The sequence below is a fragment of the Gekko japonicus genome, unplaced genomic scaffold (assembly GCF_001447785.1).
Source record: "Gekko japonicus isolate JY-2015 unplaced genomic scaffold, Gekko_japonicus_V1.1 scaffold25, whole genome shotgun sequence".
NCBI lineage: Eukaryota > Metazoa > Chordata > Lepidosauria > Squamata > Gekkonidae > Gekko > Gekko japonicus.
Window position 1 is genome coordinate 364,867 of NW_015171502.1, and position 24,340 is coordinate 389,206.

At 53.3% G+C, this 24,340-nt stretch overlaps 1 protein-coding gene across 1 annotated transcript in view; it reads left to right on the forward strand.

Moving 5' to 3' along the window:
* AQP10 (aquaporin 10) overlaps positions 1-15,176 on the forward strand; it is a 37,232-nt gene extending 22,056 nt beyond the window's left edge. The window contains exons 4-6 of the mRNA XM_015419096.1: positions 3,921-4,039; positions 5,321-5,538; positions 14,788-15,176. Of these exons, the coding sequence (XP_015274582.1) occupies positions 3,921-4,039; positions 5,321-5,538; positions 14,788-15,070 (620 nt within the window). The 3' untranslated portion in view covers positions 15,071-15,176. The remainder of the gene's footprint in view (positions 1-3,920; positions 4,040-5,320; positions 5,539-14,787) is intronic.
* Positions 15,177-24,340: the final 9,164 nt, after the last annotated feature.

Below are 24,340 nucleotides of genomic sequence, written 5' to 3' on the forward strand. Positions count from 1 at the left end.
AGGAATGAGTCTCAAATTCCTGCCACCGCCCTCCGCTTTGTTCTGTTCTCGCAATCACGAACGCCAGCTATTTATTTAGAAGACGTTATAGCCCACGTTTCCACAGCTGATGGGGGAGCCGCGTTCTTCTGTGAAACGGGAGTCCCGCGGCACTTCAGAGGCGAACGGCATCTATCCCAGCCGAGGGTTTTGTGACTCAGAGCTCGCTACGGCAGATGTATCGAGTGAACGCACAGGCACACATGAAGCTGCCTTTTACTGAGTCACACCACTGATCCGTCAAGGGCAGCATTGTCTACTCAGACTGGCAGCCGCTCTCGCGGGTCCCGGGTCTTTTGCTTCACCTGCTACTTCAGCCTTTCCTCCGGAGATGCCGGGATTGAACCTGGTGCCTTCTGCATACTAAGCAGATGCTCTGCCACTGGGTCCAAGCTAGGTACCTGATAGAGTTTGAGAGATGTGCTGTCTTAGGTAGGTTATTATGTTTGCCGTAAGGGTTCTGATGGGACCCTAGTCAATGCTGCTATCTTGAGAGCCTTTGTGCTCACAAAGAAAAATTATTGCGCCTTATGTCCTTTATATAAGAGAGCCAGTTTGGTGTCGTGGTTAAGTGCGCGGACTCTAATCGGGGAGAACCGGGTTGGATTCCCCACTCCTCCACTTGCACCTGCTGGATGGCCTTGGGTAAGCCGTAGTTCTGATAAGAGCTCTTCTTGAAAAAGAGCAGTTTCTGTCAAGAGCTCTCTCAGCCCCACCTACCTCTCAGGGTGCCTGTTGTGGGGAGGGGAAGGGGAAGGAGTTTGTAAGCCGCTCTGAGACACCTTTGGGTAGTGAAGGGCAGGGTATAAATCCAGTCTCTTCTTCTTCTATATATATATGTCACGGTCCTTGAAAAAGATTCATTCAAAATGGGCAAATTATTAGAGTCCCGTGGGTCTATAGTGATACTGACAAGGTGCTGTTGGAATGTAAACCTGCACCTTCTGATTTAATTTCAACCCGTTGGTTCTGGTCCGACCTGCTGGGGCAACAGAAAACGACTCCGCTCCATCGTCTATAGGACAGCCCTTCAAGTACTTGATGATGGTGATCATATCACCTCTCGGACGTCTCCTCTCCAGGCTATTTATTTCCCTGGAGAAAATGGCTGCTTTGGAGGGTGGACTCTATGGCATTATACGCTGAGGTCCCTCCCCTACCCAAACCGTGCCCTCTCCAAGTTCCAACCCCGAAATCTCCAGGCATTTCCCAACCTGGAGCGGGCAAATCGAAGATGTTTCCAGCTTCAATCCTCAGCCTTTTCAGTTAAAAGATCTTGGGTCAGGGGAATTGGGCAAGGCATTTCTCCGCCCAAGACACAGAAGAACACTTTTCCATCTGAGCCGACACTCATGGAGCTGGATTCAATATGAGGCCATTTCCTATCTTAATTCTCGAGACAAGGAACCACAGTTAAAAAGAAGCTCTCTGTAAAATCGATAAAGCGAATCCTCGGGAAAATCACTAGGGGTGGAAACGACACTACGGCCAAGAAACAAATTAAAACGAAAGGACTTTCGCCAATCTAAACAAGCAGGCCTTTAGAGCTGGGTTTAAATAAGCCGAGATCTTACATCTGAGATATTATTATCCGCCCCACCACGCATGTATGGTCTGATCTATGGGAGAGCGGACTGTGCTGTTTCAGGCAGCAGGTGGGGGCGTATCATTTTTTAATCCTCATTTTCCAACACTCCCTGCTAGTCGAGAACAAGCACGGGCTCGTTTTCTGTTTGCAAGGATCATCGAATCATTGAGTTGCAAGGAGCCCTAGAGGTCATCTAGTCCAACCCGCTGCTCCATGCAGGGTCAGCCAAGAGCACCCCTGACGACGGTTTGTCCAGCTGCTGCTTAAGGACTGCCAGTGTGGGGGAGCTCACCACCTCCCTAGGAAGCCCATTCTGTGGCACAACTTCTGACTGTCAAAAACGTTTCCCTAAGTTCCAACCGGCACCTCCCCGCCCTTAATTTCAACCCATTCTTGCGAGTCCTCTCCTCTGCTGCCAAGAGGAGCCGCTCCCTGCCCTCCTCTAAGTGACAGCCCTTCCGATCCTTCAAGGGAGCCACCATGTCACTCTGACCTGGACGGGCCAGGCGAGCCCGATCTCGTCAGATCTCGGAAGCTGAGCAGGGCCGGGAGGCAGAGGCAGGCCATCAAGCCACTTCTCCGAACGTCCTCCACGCCCCAGTAGGAGTTGCCAGAGGTCGCCATGACTTCCAGGCACGGGGGCACACACACACAAAATGCAAAGAGAGAGAGAGAGAGAGAGCCATCATGTCCCCCCTCAACCTCCTCTTTTCCAGACTGAACCTCCTCTTCTCCAGACTGAACATTACCTCCTGGCCAGCGGTCATTTCGTAGAAAAAGAGGTGCAGGAGCTCATTAGCACAACTCATTTGCATGTGCCACACCCCCTGGCATCACCGGAAGTGTGTCAGAAGGCAACACCCACCGCTCAGGCTCCCCTGGACTGTTTTGGATTGCTAGCTCTTGGGGGGGGGACGTGCAGATCTGCCCTCACAGAGGAGGGAGAGCTTGTACCTGAATAAACCTTGGTGCAGGCTCCTCGTGGCCCGGGGCTTCTGGGAGCTGGGGGCGGGGCTTGTTGCATGTGCCCGCCCCCCGGGCTCTTTACTGCCGGAGCTCCGCTCCTGTGCGCTCCTGCAGGAAATGACCCCCTGCTCGTGGCAGTCTTGAAGCAGCGGCTGGACACACAGGTGTCAGGGATACTCTAGGCCGATCCTGCATTGAGCAGGGGGTTGGACTAGACGGACTTCCAGTTCTATGATTCTATGATCAGTCCCTCCGCCTTTCCTCCTGGGGCCTCTCGGTCTCCAGGCCCTCAATCGTCCTCGTCACTCTCTTCTGCACCCCGCTCTATCCCGTCCACATCAGGTCATGCCACCTTAGGGTTACCAGATCCAGGTTGGGAAATTCCTGGAGACTGGGGGTGGCACCTGGGGAGGACAGGGACCTCAGTGGGGTACAAATCCAAAGTGCCCATTTCATCCAGGGGAACTGACCTCTGTCATCTGGAGATGAGCTGTGATCCCGGGGGCTCCCCAGGTCCCACCTGGAGGCCGGCCTCCCTCCCTTTGCCGCCTCATTCTGTCTCTGCTGTAGGTCTGAATTTGGGAGGGAGCGGAGCGCTGCCTCTGGCTGGAAGGATGGAAGGGGAGTGTAGCCTAAAGTCATTGTTCCATACAGAGTTCCATGTCAGGAACATCTACAGTCCAGGGTTCCAGGGGATCTTGAAGGGAAAGCCCATTTTTGCACACCATGTGCTCCAGTTACCAAGCAGGTCTCTGTTCTCCCAGAGACTACATGTCCTGGTGCAATAAACCAACAAGCAGGGAGCAGAGAGCTCACGAACAGGAACAAGAACCCAAGAGCAGCAGAGAGCACAGAAGAGAACAAGAGCAAGAGAGAGAGACTCTCTCATAGGGAATGACCAGTTATAGGCCCATTCCAGTCACAACCAGCTGTGGCCAGGCAGCCAACTGCGAGTGGGCAGGGGGGTGGCCAATTCTTGGTTGTCATGGTTGCAAGTGGGGATAGGCTGGACGTCTGGAGACTCCCTCTGCAGTCAGGTGACCCCAAACTCCAGTCTCCCCATCGGCTACGTGACTTTTTGCACGCTGGCCTAGCTTCCAGCATGGAAGTGTGAAGAATGTGTGGTTATATGGCATGCAATTGAGGTCATGGGGCCCACCATTTGGCTTGTAACAGGAAACAAGGCACAGCAGGTTATCAGCAAGACATCCCAGGGGAAGACAGGGGCTTTTAGAAATAAATATTTCTATACAGGGAGTCAGGAGGCTATTTATCCTTTGCTTTCCGCGTGACTAGCCCTCACGATCGCTTGGTCTTCCCCCCACAGATGCCATCCAACACTATACCAATGGGACCTTGACAGTCACCGGCCCTCGGGAAACGGCGTCCATCTTTGCCACCTATCCAGCCCCCTACCTGTCCCTGCACAATGGCTTCTTGGACCAGGTAAGGCTGGTACTTTTCTCCCTTTCTCACAAGACAAGAACTCGTGGGCACTCCATGAAATTGCTGAGCAGTCGGGTTAGAACGGATAAGAGGAAGTCCTTCTTCACCCAAAGAGTGATTGACGCATGAATTCACTGCCACAGGAGGTGGCGGCGGCCACAAGCACGGACGGCTTCAAGAGGGGATTAGATAAGCATACGGCGCAGAGGTCCATCAGTGGCTATGAGCCACAAGGCTGCAGACCTGCAGCCCAGAAGGGTCAGCAGTTCGAGACTCGAGTGCCGCATGACGGAGTGAGCTCCCGTCTCTGGCCCCAGCTCCTGCCAACCTAGCAGTTCAAAGCAAGAATTTGCAAGTAGATAAATAGGTACCACTTCAATGGGAAGGTAACAGCATTCCGTGTGCCTTAGCGTCTAGTCATGCTGGCCACATGACCACGGAAACGTCTTCGGACAGCGCTGGCTCTTCGGCTTGGAAACGGAGATGAGCACCGCATCCCCAGAGTCAGATTCGACTAGCTTTCGAGCAAGGGAAACCTTTACCTATAGATAGGAACTCTCGGTCTGGGGCAAGTGATGCTTTGCATTCTTGGTGCTTGGGGGGGGAGGCAACAGTGGGGGGGGCTTCTAGTGTCCTGGCCCCACTGCTGGACCTCCTGATGGCCCCTGGTAATTTTGGCCACTGTGTGACAGAGTGTTGGACTTGATGGGCCATTGGCCTGATCCAACATTGGCTTATGTTCTTATGTTCTTAAATGTAGCCCTAGCTTGGACAAATTAGAGAAGTCGGTGATCAGGAAAGGCCAAAACCAGTAACACGCCCATCACACGGTGTCAGAATCTCCGAAGTGCCCATAGGCTCAGAAAGGTTGGGGGACCCTAGTCTAAACCCTTTTGAAACCAGTGAGCCATGATCACACCTTGTGTCAGGGAGTTCCAGAAGTGAATCCTTACACTGCATGAAGAAGTCATTTCCCTTGCCTGTCTTGAACATACTGTGGATCAGGGCCTGTTCCAGGTTTCGCGCGTCCCTGGGCAGACAGTTCCTAAGGACCCCCAAATCTCCAATAGCCAATCAGAAGCCAAGTCTCCAATAGCCAATCAGAAGTCTTGCCGGACAAGAGCCCCACCTGGCCTCGCCCATTTTGTAAAAACACCAGAAAAGGTGTTGGCAGATGCTTTGGTGACCACGGGCACTGTGTTGGGGGACCCCTGTTGTAAGAGAAGGACCGTGTGTGCGTGTGCTGCTTTCTCTGACGACCGGCCTCTTTCGCCTCGACAGGTGTTGGGCACCGGGATGCTGCTGTTGGGCATTCTAGCGTTCATCGATTCCCGAAACAAGAACATCCCGAAAGGTTTGGAGCCTCTGGCCGTGGGTCTGCTGGTCCTCTCCCTCAGCCTGGCCATGGGGGCCAACTGCAGCTGCGCCATCAACCCCGCCAGGGACTTGGGCCCCCGGCTCTTCACCTACGTGGCCGGATGGGGCCCTCAGGTTTTCAGGTGGGTGCACGAATGGGGGGGGAGGAAGAGAGCGTTTGTTCCCAGAAGCGTTCTGTCCTTTGTCCATTTCAACCACTTGAACATTTCAACCACTGGGGACCCCCCCAGGACCCCCAGGACGGAATAGGGACTTAGGGTTTTTATCTCATTATAACTAGATTTGAGGAGGAGGAGGAGGAGATTGGATTTATACCCCTCCCTTCACTCAGAGTCTCAGAGCGGCTTACAAACTCCTTTCCCTCCCCCTCCCCACAACAGACACCCTGTGAGGTAGGCGGGGCTGAGAGAACTCTGTCAGAAACTGCTCTTTTTCAAGGACAGCTCTTCTCAGAACTATGGCTTGCCCAAGGTCATCCAGCAGCTGCAAGTAGAGGAGTGGGGAATCAAACCTGGTTCTCCTAGATTAGAGTCTGCACACTTAACCACTACACCAAACAGCAGCACCTTAGAGACCAACAAGATTTCCACAGTATCCCCTTTCAAGGGTCAGCCCTCCCTTCGTCAGAAGCCGGAGGGATCTAGCACTCAACCTTTCAAGCATTAGAGGAAAGGAAGCCTCTAATCTGAATCTGCAAACAAAGGGAGCTTTGACTCTCAAAAGCTCATACCTGCAAAATCTTGGTTGTTCTCTGAGGCACTACTGGATAGCCCAGGCTTGCCCACTCCCGTCAGATCTCGGAAGCTAAGCAGGGTTGCCCTCGGCTAGTACTGGGAAGGGCGACCTCCGAGGAATACCAGGGTCGTGACGCAGAGGCAGGCAATGGCAAACCACCTCTGAAAGGTCTCTTGCCTTAGAAACCGATCTAGCTCGCCACCTAGTGGTGCATAACACTAGAAGAGCTAGAACTTCTAGCCGCCAGACAATCTTAGGATCTCCTGGCTATTCTGCACACAACGCCATACAATAATAATCATTATTACTGGACTCGGGTTCCTTAGTGGAAGAGGCTTCCTCGGGAGGTGGTGGGCTCTCCTTCTTTGGAGGTTTTCAAGCAGAGGCCATCCGACAGCAATGCTGACTCTGTGAACGTGGGCAGCTCGTGCAAGGGAGGGCAGGAAGGGTTGCTTCAGTGCTTCATTCTCGTGGCCCGCTTCCTTACACGCCCGGGGAAATGCCGATCACCACTTTGGGGTCAGGAAGCACTTTTTCTCCAGGCCAGTTTGGCCAGGGATCCTGGAGGGTTTTTTGTCAGTTTGGTGTAGTGGTTAAGTGTGTGGACTCTAATCTGGGAGAACCAGGTTTGATTCCCCACTCCTCCACTTGCACCTGCCGATGTGACCTTGGGTCAGTCACAAGCTCTGGCACAGCTGTTCCTGAAAGAGCAGTTTGTGTCAGAGTTCTCTCAGCCCCGCCCACCTCCCAGGGTGTCTGTTGTGGGGAGGGGAAGGGAAAGGAGTTTGTAAGCCGCTCTGAGACTATGAGTGAAGGGTGGGGTATAAATCCAATCTCTTCTATTCTTCTTCTTCTTCTTCTTCTTCTGGGCCTGGAGCAGAGGTCACTGGGTGTGTGTCGGGAGGAGGTATTTGTGAATTCCCTGCATTGTGCAGGGGGTTGGAGTAGATGACCCTGGAGGTCCTTTCCAGCTCTATGATTCTATGAGTCTATGATTCTAAATCTAGCTGTTCTACTGGAGACCAACATGGCTGCCCTCTGGAACTGTCTCACTCCCGGTGCTCACGGCAGATCTCACTGCGGTAGTGGAAAGTGCCGCCGAGCCACATAGGGTCCTTCAAAGCAAGAGACAAACAGAAGGGGTTTGCCACTGCCCGCCTCTGCATAGCGACCCTGGACTTCCTCTGCGGACTCCCATCCAAGGAGGAAAGAGGGCTGACCCTGCTTAGCTTCTGAGATCTGACGAGGTCGGTCTAACCTGGGCCGTCCTGTCCTTAAAGGAGCCGGGTTCTCAGGGGTTGCGTGACGTCCCTTCTGAACGATCCATTTCCCTAACTCGTCTAGATTCTCTACCTTTCTGACTCTGAGTGACGGGTATAAATCCAACTCTTCTTCTTTTGCTTCGTCTTCATCTCCTCCTCTATCTTCATCTCCTCCTCCTCCTCAGTGTTTCTGGGCTCCAATCCCTCTGTTCTACCACAGACTAACACGGCTCCCCTCTGAAACTCTTTCAACCACGTGTTAAACTTTCCAGCAAAGAACTGGAAACAAATTATGGGTTAGTCGGCTCTGTTCCTAAAGAGATGGGTGCTGCAGTTCAGGTTCGCCGAGAAATCCTACCTGCTGAAATTCAGTCTCCTGACCCACCTGAGTCTATTCACGACCAACGCTCCCTCTAAGCTGTGGAGTCCTGTGAGCAAAAATTCTACTTTGTGAGCTACTGGCATTAAAGTTGTGAGCAAGCAATTTGGCTACTGCATGAATTAGTTTGCTCTGGAGCCCTCCTTCCTGAGCTAAGACAAAAATGTGTGAGCTGGAGGCTAAAAAACTATGAGCTAGCTCACACTAACTCAGCTTAGAGGGAACACTTGTTCACGACCACAGAATGTTTTAGAGCAGGGGACTCTGCCCGTGCTCAGAAGCCCTCTCTTCATTATGGCTTTTGCGCCAGTCATTCTCATGCTCTGTCCCTAGGCAAAGAAACAAATTAAACATGGACAGATTCCGGCAAAATCCACCTGCACAGGAAGCTATCCGTTGTGCCTCTGGATCAGTCCCCACTCAGAAATGGTCCCCTTCAAATCAGCCTCAGCTAGGGAACAACGAGTTCTGAGGCATTTCTATGTCTGGCGTGATCTGAACATTGCTGATGAAGAGATGCAGGAGAAGTGACTGAATCAGCCTCCAAGTTGGTTGGGTGAATCAGTTTAGTCACTCCTGATGGAGAAATGCCACAGAATCCTAAGGAGGAGGATGCCTGTTGTGCCTCAGAAGGAATCACGGCTATGGGACATCCTGTTTTCGACCTGGAGGCAGTGACTCAAGCAGAAAATACAGAGACTCTGAGGACAGGTAATCCTTACTCTAACAAATGCTCTGAAAATAGATTCGGGTGGGTAGCCATGTTGGTCTGAAGCAATAAAACAAAATTTGTCCAGTAGCATCTTTGAGACCAGCAAAGTTTAATTCTGGGTATAAGCTTTCATAGAATCATAGAATCCTAGAGTTGGAAGGGATCTCCAGGGTCATCTAGTCCAACCCCCCGGCACAAGGCAAGAAATTCACAAATACCCTCCCAACACACCCCCAGTGACCCCTGTTCCATACCCTGTTCCATGGCCTGGAGAAAAATGGCTTCCTGGTCCCAAAATGGCGACCGGCATTCCCCTGGGCGTGTAAGGAAGGGCCACGAGAACCAAGCACTGATGCAACCCTTCCTGCCCTCCCTCTCATGATCTGCCCAAGTTCACAGAATCTTGATGTTAAGACGTGCTCCGGAATGTCCTCTGTCGTTTCGACGTTCCTTCTTCTGAACAAGATTCTATAGATAATTTCCAGTTTTTTGTCTCATCTATAAGAGTAGAAATGAAGCCTGGTGCTCACATATTTTTCCTTCATAGGTCAATAACTGAAAAGTATGCAGACGGAGAGTGATTTCAGCTAAGCATACCTTTATTTAGTTCAGGACAAAGACGAAGGGACCAGCTCGCAGGCTGGTTATATAGGTTCAGAAAACCCGCCACCAAGTACACCTAAACACACCCCCTACTCCCGATAGGCTATTTACAGTAACCGGGCGACCATTGGTCTCCCGGCTGAGAAGCTGGCCCTTTGATTGGGCCGGCTAGGATCCTACGGACCCATTGTCTTTGGACATGAAGCTATTGAAGAGTTGTGCCTGGCCAGCCCGGGCAAGTCCGGGCATGTCAGGCTGAATACATTACACCCCTCCCCCCTTGGTTCAGAAGGCACCCACAGACGAAGTCCTTCAAGTAGGCGGGTGGCTTCTTGGGGCGCGTCGAGCGTCGGGGCTCCGGGGTAGCGATGGGTTCGGTCTCGGGGGCCCTGGGAGCCGAGGGGCCTGGGACCGACGAGGGCGCCGAGGAGGCAGGACAGTCTGGCACCACGGTGGGAGGTGCCTCGGGTTCCTCACGGAGAGGCGGCTGTGGATCCGGTGCCGGGAGTGGGGCCGATGTGGCAGGCTCTGGGTCCTCGTCCGGATCCTCAGGGTCCAGCTGTAGCGTGCGACGGCGCAGCTGATCTATGTGCCGGTGGAGGATCTGGCCATCCTCGCTGGAGACCTCGTACGAACGGGGGCCCTTGACCCGTACGACTCGGGCTGGGATCCATCGGGGCCCCCGGCCGTAGTTTCGTGCGTACACCGGGTCCTCTGGAAAGAACCCTCTGGCCGACTCGTACGTCTCGGTGCCCGGGGCCTCCGGGGTTGCTCGGTCTGGGTGTAACCGATCCAGTCGGGAGGCCAGGCGGCGGCCCAGCAGTAGTTCGGCCGGGGAGCGGCCGGTCGTGGTGTGTGGCGTGGTACGCTGTCCGAAGAGAAAGGCTGCTAGTTTATAGTCCCAATCGGTGGAGTCCAGTCGGCGAAGTGCGTCCTTTGTGGTGCGCACCATGCGCTCCGCCTGGCCATTCGTGGCAGGGTGGAACGGGGCGGATCGGACGTGGCGGATCCCGTAGTACCTGGTGAAAGCCTGGAACTCGGCCGAGGTGAACGCGGTTCCATTGTCCGTGACCAGCGTGTCGGGGATCCCTTGGCCGCTGAAGATCCTCCACATGGCCCGGATTGCGGCCTGCGAGGATGTGGAGGGCACGGGGACCACTTCCAGCCACTTGCTGTATGCGTCCACCAGGATGAAGAACAGCTTGCCCTGGAAGGGTCCAGCAAAGTCCAGATGGAGGCGGGACCAGGGACGGTGGGAGGATTCCCAGGCCCTCTCGGGCGCTCGGGGTGGTTCCGGCCGCGAGGCTTGGCAGGGCTGGCACCTCTTGACCACCCCTTCAATGTCCGCGTCCAGTCCTGGCCACCACACATAGCTCCTGGCCAGGGCTTTCATCCGCACCACCCCGGGGTGTGTCTCGTGCAGGGCGGTGAGTACCCGTTCCCTTAAAGGCGAGGGGATGACCACCCGGCTTCCCCACAGCAAGCACCCCTTGTGGGTTGAGAGTTCGTGTTTCCGGGTGGCGAACGGGGCGATGTCCTGGTCTCCTTTGGCCTCGGGCCACCCCCTCACCACCCAGTCCAAGACCCTCCCCAATGTCTTGTCCTTGGAGGTACAGCGTGCCACCTCCGAAACATGGACCGGCTGGTCCGTGAGGGCTTCCAGGCTCGCGACCAGGAGCGCGGGGGCCGGGTCCGGGTCGCACTTGGGGAGGGGCAGGCGGCTCAGAGCGTCAGCGTGGCCCATCGCCTGTCCGGGCCGATGGACGAGGTCGTACGCATACCCCGCCAGGAAGATGGACCAGCGTAGCACCCTGGGCGAGGTTATCTGCGGTGTCTGCCGGTCGGGTGCGAGGAGGCCCAGCAGGGGCTTGTGGTCCGTCAGGATCGTGAACGGACGGCCGTACAAGTAGTGGTGAAATTTTTTCACCCCTGCCACGATTGCCAACGCCTCCTTGTCGATCTGCGCGTAGTTGCGCTCGGCCGACGACAGTGTCCGCGAGTAGTAGGCCACCGGGACCTCGCGACCATCCGGTAGTCTGTGCCCCAGGACCGCCCCGACCCCATAGGGAGAAGCGTCGCACGCCAGCACCACGGGAAGGGCCTCGTCAAAATGGGCGAGGACCGCATTAGAGACCAGGAGGTCCTTTATTGTTTGGAAAGCCGCGGCGTGCGGAGGCCCCCAGACCCATGGTGCTGACTTGTCGAGGAGGCGGTGGAGCGGCTCTGCGACGGCCGCCTTCAGGGGCAAGAAGGAGTGGTAGAAGTTCACTAGGCCCAGGAACGCCTGTAGCTCCGTCTTGGACTTCGGGGCCGGGGCGTGCGTGATGGCCTCTACCTTGTCCTGGGAGGGGTGCAGGCCGGCGGCGTCCACCGCGAAGCCCAGAAACTCCACCCGCGGCACCCCCAGTAGGCACTTCTCCCGTTTCACCTTGAGGCCCGCCGCGTCGAAGCGCTGTAAAACGGCCCTCAGACGGTCTGCGAAGGACGAGGGGTCTGGCGCGGCGATCAGCACGTCGTCTAGAAACGGCTGAACTCCGGGGATGCCTTTAAGAAGGGAATCCATAAAAGATTGAAAGATCCCCGGCGCGACTGAGACCCCGAACTGGAGGCGGTGCACTTTGAAGGCCCCCTTGTGGGTCGCAATGGTCTGGGCCTCGGCCGTGGCGGCGTCCACCGGTAGCTGCTGGTACGCCTGGGCCAAGTCCAGTTTGCCGAACACCCGGGCCCCGGCCAGGGCCGCCAGCACTTGGCTTACTACCGGCACCGGGTATGCGTGGGGCTGTAGGGCTTTGTTTATGGTACATTTATAGTCCGCGCAGATGCGGACGTCCCCGTTCGGCTTGATTGGTGTGACAATGGGGGTTTCCCACCGGGCCGACGCCACAGGTTCTAGCACGCCTTGCTCAACCAGGCGATCAAGCTCGGCCTCCACCTTCGGCCTCATGGAGATCGGGGGCAGCCGGGACCTGATGCGTATGGGGCGTATCGCTGGGTCTAGGTCCAGGGAGATGGCGGGGCCCGTGTACCGCCCCAGGGTCCCATCGAAGACGCGGGGGAATTCTGCACACACCGCCCCGAAATCCTGTGCTCCAACCTGGTTGATGCCCGTAACGGAGAGCCCCAGGGCCTTGAACCAGGCCAGTCCCAACAAGCTGGAGAGGGGGCGGTCCACAACCAGTAGGTCCAGTTGGCCCTTGAAGCCCTGAAACTGGACCCGGAACTTGCCCCAGCCCACCACCGCCACGGGGTTTTTGTTAAAGTCCCGTAACCGGAAACCCCGTGACTTCTGTAGTGGTGGCCCCCCCTGAGGACACAGTGAACGGAGCGTGTCCGCGGATATTATGGAGTAGGTCGACCCGGTGTCGATCTCCATGGTGCAGGGGGCTCCCTCTATGAGGACCGTCACATGCATTTTATTTGGGCCGTCGGGGGGCAGGTTACAGACCTGGTGCTGTGGGAAGTGGGACGACACGGTGTGGAGCTCCAGGGGCAGTTCCGCGGTGGTCTGGTGGGTGGCCGATCTCGGTCGTTGTCCCTGGGACCGGCAGACCTTGGCGATGTGTCCGGCCTTGTTGCAGGAGCGGCAGACCGCATTCCGGAAACGGCACGACCGGCGTTCGTGGCCCTCCCCGCAGCTGGCGCACTGGCTTGGAGACGGGGCCTTGTTGGTCCTGGAGGATGCGTGTTTTGGTCGCTGCTGAGTCCGCTGTCGGAGTTGCAGGACTTCCTCTTGGTCCGAGACGTCGGAGCCGCTGCTCACTTGGGTACGGTGGACCGCCTTGGCGCGGCGGTCTTGTCGCGCTTGTTCGTATGCTGAGGCCTCCCGGATGGCCTTGTCCAGGCTCAGATCGTTCTGGCTCACCAGTTTCCTCTGCAGCTTCGGCTCCCGGAGTCCGACGAGGAACTGGTTCAGGAGGGTATCGTCGAGGCTGGGGAAGGAGCACCGGGTCGCCAGGCTCCGCAGCGCCGCCAGAAAATCGGAGGTGGTTTCGCTGGGGCCCTGAACTCTTGCGAAGAAGTCCAACCGCTCCACGTACTTCGTGGGTTTGGGAGCCAGATGGTCGGTCAGGGCCTGGACTAAGGAGCTGTATGACTCGTCCTTCGTTAGTTTGGGCGAGATTAAGTCCTTGAGGAGCCGATGGGTCTGGATTCCGCAGTGGCTCAGCAGGTAAGCCTTCTTCATCGCGTCATCCACCACCTTGTGGATGGTGAAGCGGCTCTCCAGCGTGTCCAGCCAGGTGTCCCACAGCGAGGGCTGGGAGAGATCGAAAGCGGGCAGGCTTTCAGTTGCGGTCGCGGTCGCCATTGTGTTGCAGCCACGTGGTGGGGTGGCCTCTGGAACGGCGATGGCGTCGGGAGCGTTGTGGAGGCCGCTGCTGCTCTCGGGGTCAGCAGGGAGCGAAGCGGAGCCGGGAGCTGCGCGATGAGCGGTTGCCGGAGAGCTGGGAAGCGAAGCGGCGCGGTTCCCGGAGGTCTCGGCGTCGGGGCTCGGTGCGGTGCTCGCGTTGGCGTCCGGGTCTTTGTTCATGGGGTCGTAGATCCCACCTTCGTCGCCAGTGAAAAGTATGCAGACGGAGAGTGATTTCAGCTAAGCATACCTTTATTTAGTTCAGGACAAAGACGAAGGGACCAGCTCGCAGGCTGGTTATATAGGTTCAGAAAACCCGCCACCAAGTACACCTAAACACACCCCCTACTCCCGATAGGCTATTTACAGTAACCGGGCGACCATTGGTCTCCCGGCTGAGAAGCTGGCCCTTTGATTGGGCCGGCTAGGATCCTACGGACCCATTGTCTTTGGACATGAAGCTATTGAAGAGTTGTGCCTGGCCAGCCCGGGCAAGTCCGGGCATGTCAGGCTGAATACATTACAATAACAAAGCACAATCGCGAGTAGAAAATTCATTTCGGGCGAGTTACAGTCAAATGGAATGCCTTTTCCAGAGCACGTCGTTAACATCATTTGCTTTGTTAAAAACCACTTCTATTTGAAACTGACTGTATTTTTGTATTCCAACCTTGTGAAAAAAGCATATCACCTTAACTTATTTAAACAGCATATATTTCTTGATTGTTGCAGTCCTGTATTATTTAGTTTAGCGCACTTATCACAGTAATAATCTCTGAGTAGTGTAATATCCATATACTGTGTACCATACTCTGTTTGCTTAACTCCTCAAGTTCACAGAATTAGCATGGCTGTCAGATGGGTGTCTAGCCCATTTGAAAACCTCCAAAGAAGGAGAGCCCACCACCTCCCAAGGAAGCCTGTTCTACTGGGGAACCGCTCAAACTGTCAGGAAGTTCTTCCTAATGTTTAGCCAAAAACATTTCTGATTTAATTTTAGTCCGTTGGTTCTGGTCCGACTTTTGTGTGTATGCGCACTTCTTCAGATAAGATATCTAAAGAGGTGTGCATGCACACAAAAGCTCATACCCAGAATTAAACTTTGTTCTCCTTAAAGGTGCCGCTGGACTCAAACTTTTCAACCATTTTCAACTATTAGACCATCAATTTGGGTCAGCTATCAGAAATCTGGGAACTGCTGTTTTTGCAGATCCCAGGGCGAAATCGAATCGATCGCAGCCAATGCAGCTTCTTAAAGCACTTAGAAGCCTCTTGGCACCGTACTGGATAACCTTGCTGGCATCCATCCTTATTTCATCCTTTCTTTTCCAGTGCTGGAAACTACTGGTGGTGGGTTCCGATCGTGGCACCGATGGTGGGCTCGGCCACCGGCACTGCCGTCTACCAGCTCTGCGTGGAGTTCCACCACCCTCCAGAGGAGGAGGAGGAGGCATTCACCATGCCTGCCAATGAGAAGGTCCACCCAGGGACTGAAAAAGAGGTGGACATTCCGATTTATGTCGTCAACAAGTATGTGGACACGTGGCTGGACGGGAACTCCGTGGGCAACCCGGCCACAGAGCATGGCAAAAGGGAAACGGCTCCTTCACCCTAAAGCCAGAGGAATGATGGAAGTTTTGATCACTCCCGTTTGTCTCATAATATTGGGCTGGATCTGGCCATCCGTTTTACTGAATCTCACTCAATTCTCCTCCTTTCTACCGCCCCTGTTCCATAGGGTTTTTGTACATGCAAGTGCCATGATTCTCAGAGAGCCAGTTTGATGTTGTAGTTAGGAGCCTGGACTCTAATCTAGGAGAACCGGGTTTGATTCCCCGCTCCTCCACATGCAGCCAGCTGGTGTGACCTTGGGCAAGTCACAGTTCTCTCAGAGCTCTCTCAGCCCCACCTACCTCACAGGGTGTCTGTTATGGGGAGAGGAAGGGAGACTCTGAGACTCTGAGTGAAGGGTGAGGTATAAATCCAATCTCCTCCTCCTCCTCCTCCTCTTCTTCTTCTTTGCTTATTGTAGTAGTCAAAAGCCACTTCACCTTCAGACCTTGAACTGGATAGCCCAGGCAAGCCTGATCTTGTCAGAACTTGGCAAGTACTTGGAAGGGAGACCTCCAAGTAATACCAGGGCTGGGATGCAGAGGCAGGCAATAGCAAAACACCTCTCTGAAATGTCCTAGCCCCACTAGGGGTCACCAGAAGTCACCATGACTTGCAGGCACGCAAGTCTATAAAGATACTGTAAAATCTGAGCAGATTAAATAAGAAAAACGGAGAGAGGAAAACATAGTGACTTTCATTAATCTATCTGGCACATTTTCCTCCGGCCTGCCCTCCAAGGAGACTGTGGGTCTCCTTTCCTTCATTTATCCTCACAACAATCCTGTGAGGTAGATTAGACTGAGAGAGAGAGAGAGAGAGAGAGAGAGAGAGAGAGAGAGAGAGAGACATGGCCCAGAGTTAACCAGCATGTTTCATAGCTGAGTGTAAATTTGAACCCCGATCTCTTGGTGGCCGGCCCAGTCCTCAAAGCACGACATCACACTGGACTCTGAAGCTAAAACCAGATAAGTCAACACTTTAGGAAGTGAAGGAGCATTTTCTTATGGGGCTTTTAATCCTTTTTAAGACACAGATAAACACCTTTTTTCTGATGTGGGGCTTACGGAAGCTCGGGAACACAGAAGACCATTTAGAGCTGGGTAAATGGCAAGTGGCCTGGGTTGCCACCCTCCAGGTGGCGGCTGGAGATCTTCCGCCATTACAACTGATCTTCAGGGGGCAGAGCTCGGTTCACCTACAAGAAAATGGCTGCTTTGGAAGGTGGGTTCTGTGGTATGCTACCCCATTGAAGTCCCTCCCCTCCCCAAACCACCCCTTCCTCAGGCTCCACCCCCAAGATCTCCAGGTATTTCCCAACCCAGAGCTGGGAGCCCTGCAAGTGGGAAAGGATTAAAAATTAATCTACACACACCCCACCCACAGGGACCACGGGTCCAATCAACCATTACCAACCGAACTGGTGTGGAAGAAGAAAATAACCTCCTCTCATGTCCTGTGTGCAAAATGTGGAATCCCCCCCCCCTCTGAAAATAAAAAATCCATGTGACTGCAAGAAACTGCAAGGAAACGTTGACAGTGGCAGAACAGGCAGGAATCCAACAGGTCAAGCTTTCAAGGCCTCTGCACGCCAGGGAGGGAGGCCTCGCCGACTGAATCTCTCCCTGGTGCAAAAAGCACAAGGTGCCCGGCCTGTCGAAAAACAGGTGTGTCAACCCTCGTTTCTGGGCTGAACCCATCACATTCCAGGGTGGAGTAAAAAAAAACCCGAATGCAGGGCCGTCTCCCAGGCCAGAGCCTTGATAACCTGTCATTCTGAGGGCCGCGGGATGTGGCTGGGATTCCTCTGGAAGTCACACCCAAGCTGACCGACAGATGCCAGAAACAAAGGGCTGCCATGTGCTTCGGTTTTGTTCGTTGGCCTTTGAAACCTGCACCAATTCCTTGACACACAGTCACTGTAGCCTAGTTTAGACAAGCCATGTGCGGTTCCCTGGTTTCATGCGCTATTTGTAACACGTATCATGCACGGGTGCCGTGTTGGATTTGTAATGCAGGGGACAGCAGTCTTTTCGACAGGCCGGGCACCTTGTGCATTTTGCACCAGGGAGATATTCAGTCGGTGAGAGCCAGTTTGGTGTAGAGGTTAAGTGCGCGGACTCTAAACTGGGAGAACCGGGTTTGATTCCCCACTCCTCCACTTGCACCTGCTGGATGACCTTGGGCAAGCCACAGTTCTGGCACAGCTGTCCTTGAAAAAGAGCAGTTTCTGTCAGAGCTCTCTCAGCCCCACCTACCTCACGGGGTGTCTGTTGTGGGGAGGGGGAGGGAAAGGAGTTTGTAAGCCGCTCTGAGACTCCTTTGGGTAGTGAAGGGCGGAGTATAAATCCAATCTCTTCTTCTTCTTTGGACCTTGTTGGATGTTACCCTATTGTCGCTAATTGAGAAGGGCCCCCCAGAACAGTTCAAGCTTCAGGGTCCCAAGAAATGTAGGCCCACCACCGCAAGAGAACCATTTTTTTAAAAAAGAAACTTCACCACACAGTTCAAACGGAGGTTGAATCCCCCACACATTCTTTGGTGCAAAATGCTTTCCCCTTACTTAAGAGTCTCTTGTATCAGGAGAAGACCTCTCCTACTGGAGGAAGTTCCTCGCTCACCCACCCAACAGATCTGTAGGACCCTGCCCATTATCCACAACCTCCTGCACATGAGGACATTTCGGACACCATTCGTTGCATTAAAAACAAAGTTGATCTAGACTGGACCTCAGTCAGGTTTTATTTCTTGCACAAAGCCATCGGGACAAACTAAGCCCATCAGAACATATATCAAAGCATTTCTTCCTTGGCTTTATTGTAATTCTCTTCTTTCTCATATGCCTCTCTCCGATTCACTCTCACCAACCGTGCTGCCTGTTCGGTTTCCCCCGTGCTCCGGTTCGCCCATATTTCTCATGTGTTAATTGTTACACTCCTACCTCTGTTCCTTTTTGCAAGCCATTCAAGTTATTACTGGGTCTCTCTTTTATTTCCTTCAAAAGCCATTTCCCACAGTCGCTGTACAGCTGCAGGAAACCCAAGTTGGGTCCAGAGAACCCTGCGCAACCGTTTCAGTGCACAGGTATAAATCTGTGCATGGTTTTCTGCAGATTTTCTGATTTCCCTTTCTCTAAAGCATCTCTGAGAAGCCCTTTGACCCCATTAGAGTCTCTGCCTGTCATTTTCCTTCGCACTCTGGTCCTTCTAGCATCCCCTCCAGCATACCTTTGGGGAAAGATACTGTGGTGCTTTTTTTAAACAGCCATATTTGCAGTTCTGTCCTAAGGAGAGTTTACACCCTTCTAAGCCGGTGGAAGTCAAGGAACTTAGAATGGGTTAACTTTGTTTAGGATTGTGCTGTCAGGTCTGGACCTCTGGCTTGACCTGTGTTCGGAAACTTCTTTGTCGACCTTTGACCTCAGCGCTCATCGCCTCCTTCTTCCCTTCCTCTTAAGTCCCCCTCCCCGCCTGACCCCCACAATGTTGTCTTTTTTTAGATCGTAAGACAAAGCGGGGTTTGTTGTTTCCGATACAACTGCTGTGTAGCACCTTGTCTTTTAAGGCCTTTTTTTGCAGCACCTTCATTGTTGTTAAAGCGGGAATGTGAAGAAGCCGGATCTGCTCTGGATCAAACCGCTCTATCGCCCAAGGAGTGCTAATAGATTGAAATGGACAAGATCTTTCCCACTCTCCGTTGGCCTGCAGTGACGTTCGGGCAATCTTAAGAATAACCCATCTGTCATTCTCAACCCGTGTCCGAGAACACCCGGCCCAGTCGAGCATTCTTTCCAAAGAGGGACAGACTTCTCTTTTTCTAGGCACCAGTGTTTTAACATAATATGGACCTTTTCTCCTTTTCTCTTGCAGATTAACATTGTTTCTCTCGACCTGTGTATAGTTGTAAATAAATAAACTGGGTTGTTTTTTACAAAGTCGTGGTAACGTTTCCTGCCCCTCACACACACACCCAGAAACAAAACTATAGAACAAGCAAAGGGCTCAAATGTAAATAGCCTAGCTGATAAAAAGTAACACAGGATGTATTTTAAATTCTGTTTAGTTTATTGCAAAATCACGTTTATATCCATCTATTACACGCTTGTCTCACCCTTCACAACAGCCCTGTGAGGCAGAGACAGAGAGACACAGAGAGAAACAGAGAGAGAGAAAGAGAGAGAGAGGGGGAGAGACTGGCCCAAAGTCACCCAGCAAACTTGATGGCTCAGTGAGAATTTGAACCCAGATCCTAGCCTAATCACTATTATTTATTTATTTATTTCATGTATACTCCACTGAGGTCAGAAAGCAACTTTTCTCTAGGCCACTTTGGCCAAGGATCCTGGGGGGGGGGGGTTTTTGCCATCTTCTGGGCATAGAGCAGGGGTCACTGGGGAGTGTGGGGGGGAGGTAGTTGCGAATATCCTACATTGCGCAAGGGGTTGGTCTAGATGACCCTGGAGGTCCCTTCCAACTCTATGATTCTAAGATTCTACCTAGGATTGCCAGGTCCTTACTGTGTTCCGGTGGGGGGGGTCTCATCTTCTGGGACTCTTCGGCGTGCTTTGTACACATGCCACAATGACGTCATCTGGAGGTGACATCATCGCACAGGGCACATTGCATGGGACGCTCTAGCATTTGAGGAAAAACTCTATGGTAACCATAGAGTATTTTCTCAAATGATAGAGCATCCCCCCCCCCCGCTACGAGCCCTGCACAACGACGTCACCTCCAGATTACATCATTGCACCGGGCACATCAGCGCAGATGGGGTTGCTCAGGGGCAGGGCTCCCCCCGCCAGTCAGCTCGGCGACTGCAGATTGGGGCTCTGAAAGCGGGGAAAACCCCACCCCCATCAGGGGGATTAGGCAATCCTAATTCTACTCCACCTTTTTCCCCAGTGGGGACCCGAAAGCGGCTTACATCATTTCCTCCATTTTATCCATACAACAAGGAGCTGCGGTGGCTCGAGTGGTTAAGACGCTGAACTGCAGGCTGTGGAAGGTCGGTAGTTCAGCAGTTCGAGACCCGAGTGTGCCGCATGACGGAGTGAGCTCCCGTCTCTAGTTCCAGCTCCTGCCAACCTAGCAGTTCGAAAGCAAGAAATTGCAAGTACATAAATAGGTACCACCTCAGTGGGAAGGTAACAGCGTTCCGTGCGCCTTGGTGTTTAGTCATGCCGGCCACATGACCACGGAAACGTCTTCGGACAGCGCTGGCTCTTCGGCTTTGAAACGGAGATGAGCACTGCAACCCTAGAGTCGGATTCGACTGGCTTTCGAGCAAGGGAACCTTTACCTTTTTATCCATACAACAGCCCTGTGATGTTGGTTAGGCAGACTGGCCATAGCCTGCTGTTCATCCATCACAGAGCTCAAGGTGACATCCACAAAGCTCTAGAGGGCATCCATTCAGGCACTGACCAAGACACACACTTGCTCGGTTTCAGCCGGACCGCTGGGTCACACCCTCTCAGACCAGGCCAAGGGTACGTGTACGTTTTCAAAGCAAACTTTTTAAAAAAATGTAGTGACTGACATTTTCACAAATATCAGCCCGGATAGTTAAATGGAGCTTTCACGTACAGGAGCAGTCTACCTCTGAATCTCCAACAGCAGAGGAACACTGAATACGTCATGTCACGCCTAGGAGGTTCCCACTGGACCCGTCGTTGCTCACTCCATGCAGAACGAGGTGGATCTTTGGGCCTGGTCCAGCAGGGGTTTGACGGCGGTCGCCCTTCATGATTCACAGTGGAGACTGCATATTTAGAGGCTGTACACCTTGAAATACCAGCGGCAGGGCACAAAGAGTAGCGGAAGGCTGGGCTGAGCTGCATAGAGGCCTCTGGCTGGCCGACATTGAGCCCCAGAATGGGATCTGTCCTGCGGTTGCCAACTCTGGGTTTGGGGAGCTGGGAGGGAGATTTGGGGATGGAGTCTGGGGAAAGAAGAAGAAGAGGAGGAGGAGGAGGAGATTGGATTTATACCCCACCCTGCACTACCCAAGGGAGTCTCAGAGTGGCCTGCAATCTCCTTTCCCTTCCCCTCCCCACAACAGACACCCTGTTGGGTTGGGGAAAGGGAGAGACCTTATTGGGGCATAATGCCATAGAATCACAATTGCAAGGTCCCGCCGGGCACCGGCAGGGGATGGGGGGCATGGTTGCCAGCTCCAGGTTGGGAAAGTCTTAGAGATTTGGGGGTGGAGCCCGGGGAGGACAGGGACCTCAGTGGGGTACAGTGCCACAGAGTCCACCCTCCTGCAATGCTCCCTCTAAGCTGTGGAGTCTGGTGAGCAAAGATTCTACTTTGGACCTTCTAGCAGAGATCCATCAGTGGCTATTAGCCACAAGGTATAGATAGGGACTCTGGGGCAAGGGATGCTCTGTATTCTTGGTGCTTGGGGGGGGCAACAGTGGGAGGGCTTCTAGTGTCCTGGCCCCACTGCTGGACCTCCTGATGGCACTGGTATTTCTGGCCACTGTGTGATACAGAGTGTTGGACGGGATGGGCCTTTGGCCTGATCCAACATTGGCATCTCTTATGTTCTTACTTTGTGAGCTACCAGCATTAAAGTTGTGAGCCAGCAATCTGACTGCTGCCTAAATTAGTTTGCTCCGGAGCCCCATCCTTCCCGAGCGAAGACAGAAATGTGTGAGCCGGAATCTAAAAAACTGTCAGCTAGCTCACACTAACTCAGCTCGGAGGGAACACTGCCTCCAAAACATCCATTTTCTCCAGGGGAACTGGAAGGAGGAGGAGGAGGAGATTGGATTGATACCTCACCCTTCACTCAGAGTCTCAGAGAGGCTTACAAATTCCTTCCCCTCCCCACAATAAACACCCCGTGAGGCAGGTGAGGCCGAGAGAGCTCTGAGAGAACTACCCCTGAGAGAACAGCTCTGACAGAACTATGCCTTGCCCAAGGTCATCCAGCAGGTGCAAGTGGAGGAGCGGGGAACCAAACCCGGTTCTCCCAGATTAGAGTCCGCGCACTCAACCGCCACACCAAACTGTAGCCTGAAGACGAGCTGTCATTCCGGGGGATCCCCAGGCCCCACCTGGAGACCGGCATCCCTACCTCCCCTGGAGGTTGTCAACCAGAGGCTTCCTTTTCAAAGGTCGTGAACCGGCGGGCGGTGTCTGCCTGGCGCAGCGGCCTGTTCCTCACAGCCACGCAGAGGCAGGCTTAATTGGATTACCGAACTCTGCCAGGCGGGATCCGCTTCCCCCCAGGCCTGAAGTCAGCGAGAAATGTGGTTTTCGCCGAGTGCACGGAAAAGAAGCCGCGTTGCAAGATCGGGGCCGACAGCCGAGCTCGAATTGCTCCAAAGCGAAGGGATTTTTCTCTCTCCCCCCCCTGCAAACTCTGCCCTTTTCGCTTGGCACACACAGACCACAGCCGAGGGAGGGAGGCCACCCAACAGAGCACGAGGCCCGTGCCAGGGGTGCGTGCCTGCCACTAGAGGCCGCCCCGACCACTGCCTGCTGGGCTTGTGTGGGCACATGCCAGCGGAAATGCGGGCCGTCAAGCAGTAGGCAAGGCCTGGCTTGTCTCGGATCCCAGGCCGAGGGCCGCCGGGATCCTCCAAAGAGAGCCCGCTGGCTTTCCTCACCTGCTGCTCATGGAGGGACCCGAAGGGGGGGCGGGGGGGGAGGTAGTCCCTCTCAGGCATCGGCATAGGGTTGCCAACCTCCAGGTGGGATTTGCAACAATGTAAGGGAATTGATGAATAGTGTAGACCACTGTTCCCTCTAAGCTGAGCTAGCTCACTGTTTTTTAGCCTCCAGCTCACACATTTTTATCTTAGCTCAGGAAGGAGGGCTCCAGAGCAAACTAATTTAGGCAGCAGCCAAATTACTTGCTCACAACTTTATTGCCAGGAGCTCAAAAAGTAGAATTTTTGCTCACAGGACTTCACAGCTTAGAGGGAACATTGGTGTAGACCCTATATAACTTAACATCCAATAAAGCTCCAGAGTATTCCAGTTCTTAAACAATTCTCCTTATTTAAATACACTGTTCAAAACAATTGGTACACAGACAAGCGAAGAACTTGAAGGAAACTTTACGATCCTAGGGGGGAAAAAACTTCATTGTTCCAAAATGGAGAAAAGGCTTCTCAGTTCCAAACTGGAAATACACAAATGTCCATGAAGCAAGTGACTCCGGTCCTTAAGGCTTTAGGCAAGCGCTACATGAGGAACGGCAGTCGACCGTTCCCTGTTAATAAATTGCTGCCGTAAAAATAATTTTTCTTTTTCATAACCATTCAAAAGAGCCGCCTTTATGTGCTTCGATGAAAGGATGCCTGCAGAGGAAGGCTACACGTTTTTCATCATGAATAAAGACAAATAAGGCAGTCTGGAGCAATGCTCCCTCTAAGCTGTGGAGTCCTGTGAGCAGAAGTTCTACTTTGTGAGCTACTGGCATTAACATTGTGAGCAAACGATTTGGCTATTGCATAAATTAGTCTGCTCTGGAGCCATCCTTCCGGAGCTAAGACAAAAACGTGTGAGCCAGAGGCTACAAAACTGTGAGCTCGCTCACACTAACTCAGCTTAGAGGGAACAGTGGTCTAGAGACATTGTTCTCTGAAGGAGTTCCCGTTGCTGTAAAAAAAGGCAGTTTTGGAGGCACTGCTTTCTGGGAGAACCCACCAATGTGCAGTCCTGATGAAGGGATCGATAACCCCTTGAAAATCTGGAGAATGGATTACCGAGCCTTAAGGACTGGAGTCACTTGCTTCATGGACATTTGTGTTTTTCCACTTTGGAATTGAGAAGCCTTTTCTCCATTTTGGAACAGTGAAGTTTTTTTCCTGGAATCGTAAAGCTTCCTTCAAGTTCTTCTCTCGTCTGCGTTCCGATTGTTTTGAATGGTGTATTTAAATAAGAACATTTAATTAACGGGAATTGTTTAAGAATGGGAATACTTTGGAGCTTTATTTGATGTGAAGTTATATATAACCTCCAGGTGGGGCCTGGAGAGCGCCCAGAATTACGGCCAATCTCCGAGTGGCAGAGAGCAGCTCCCCTGGAGAAAATGGCTGCCGTGGGAAGGGTGAACCGTATGCAGGGCTTTTTGTGTGTGGGGGGGAAGAGGCGCCGGAACTCTCAAGTGGGAAAGGAAGTCTTCAGTCTCTATCCTGAAAACTCACGACCTTTAAAACATTTTTAAAAAGAATTTTGTCCAAGAGGTTCCCCCCCGGGGGGGGGGAGCCCTGAGGATGTTCCACTGAGGAACATCCCCTCCCCAAACTCCACCC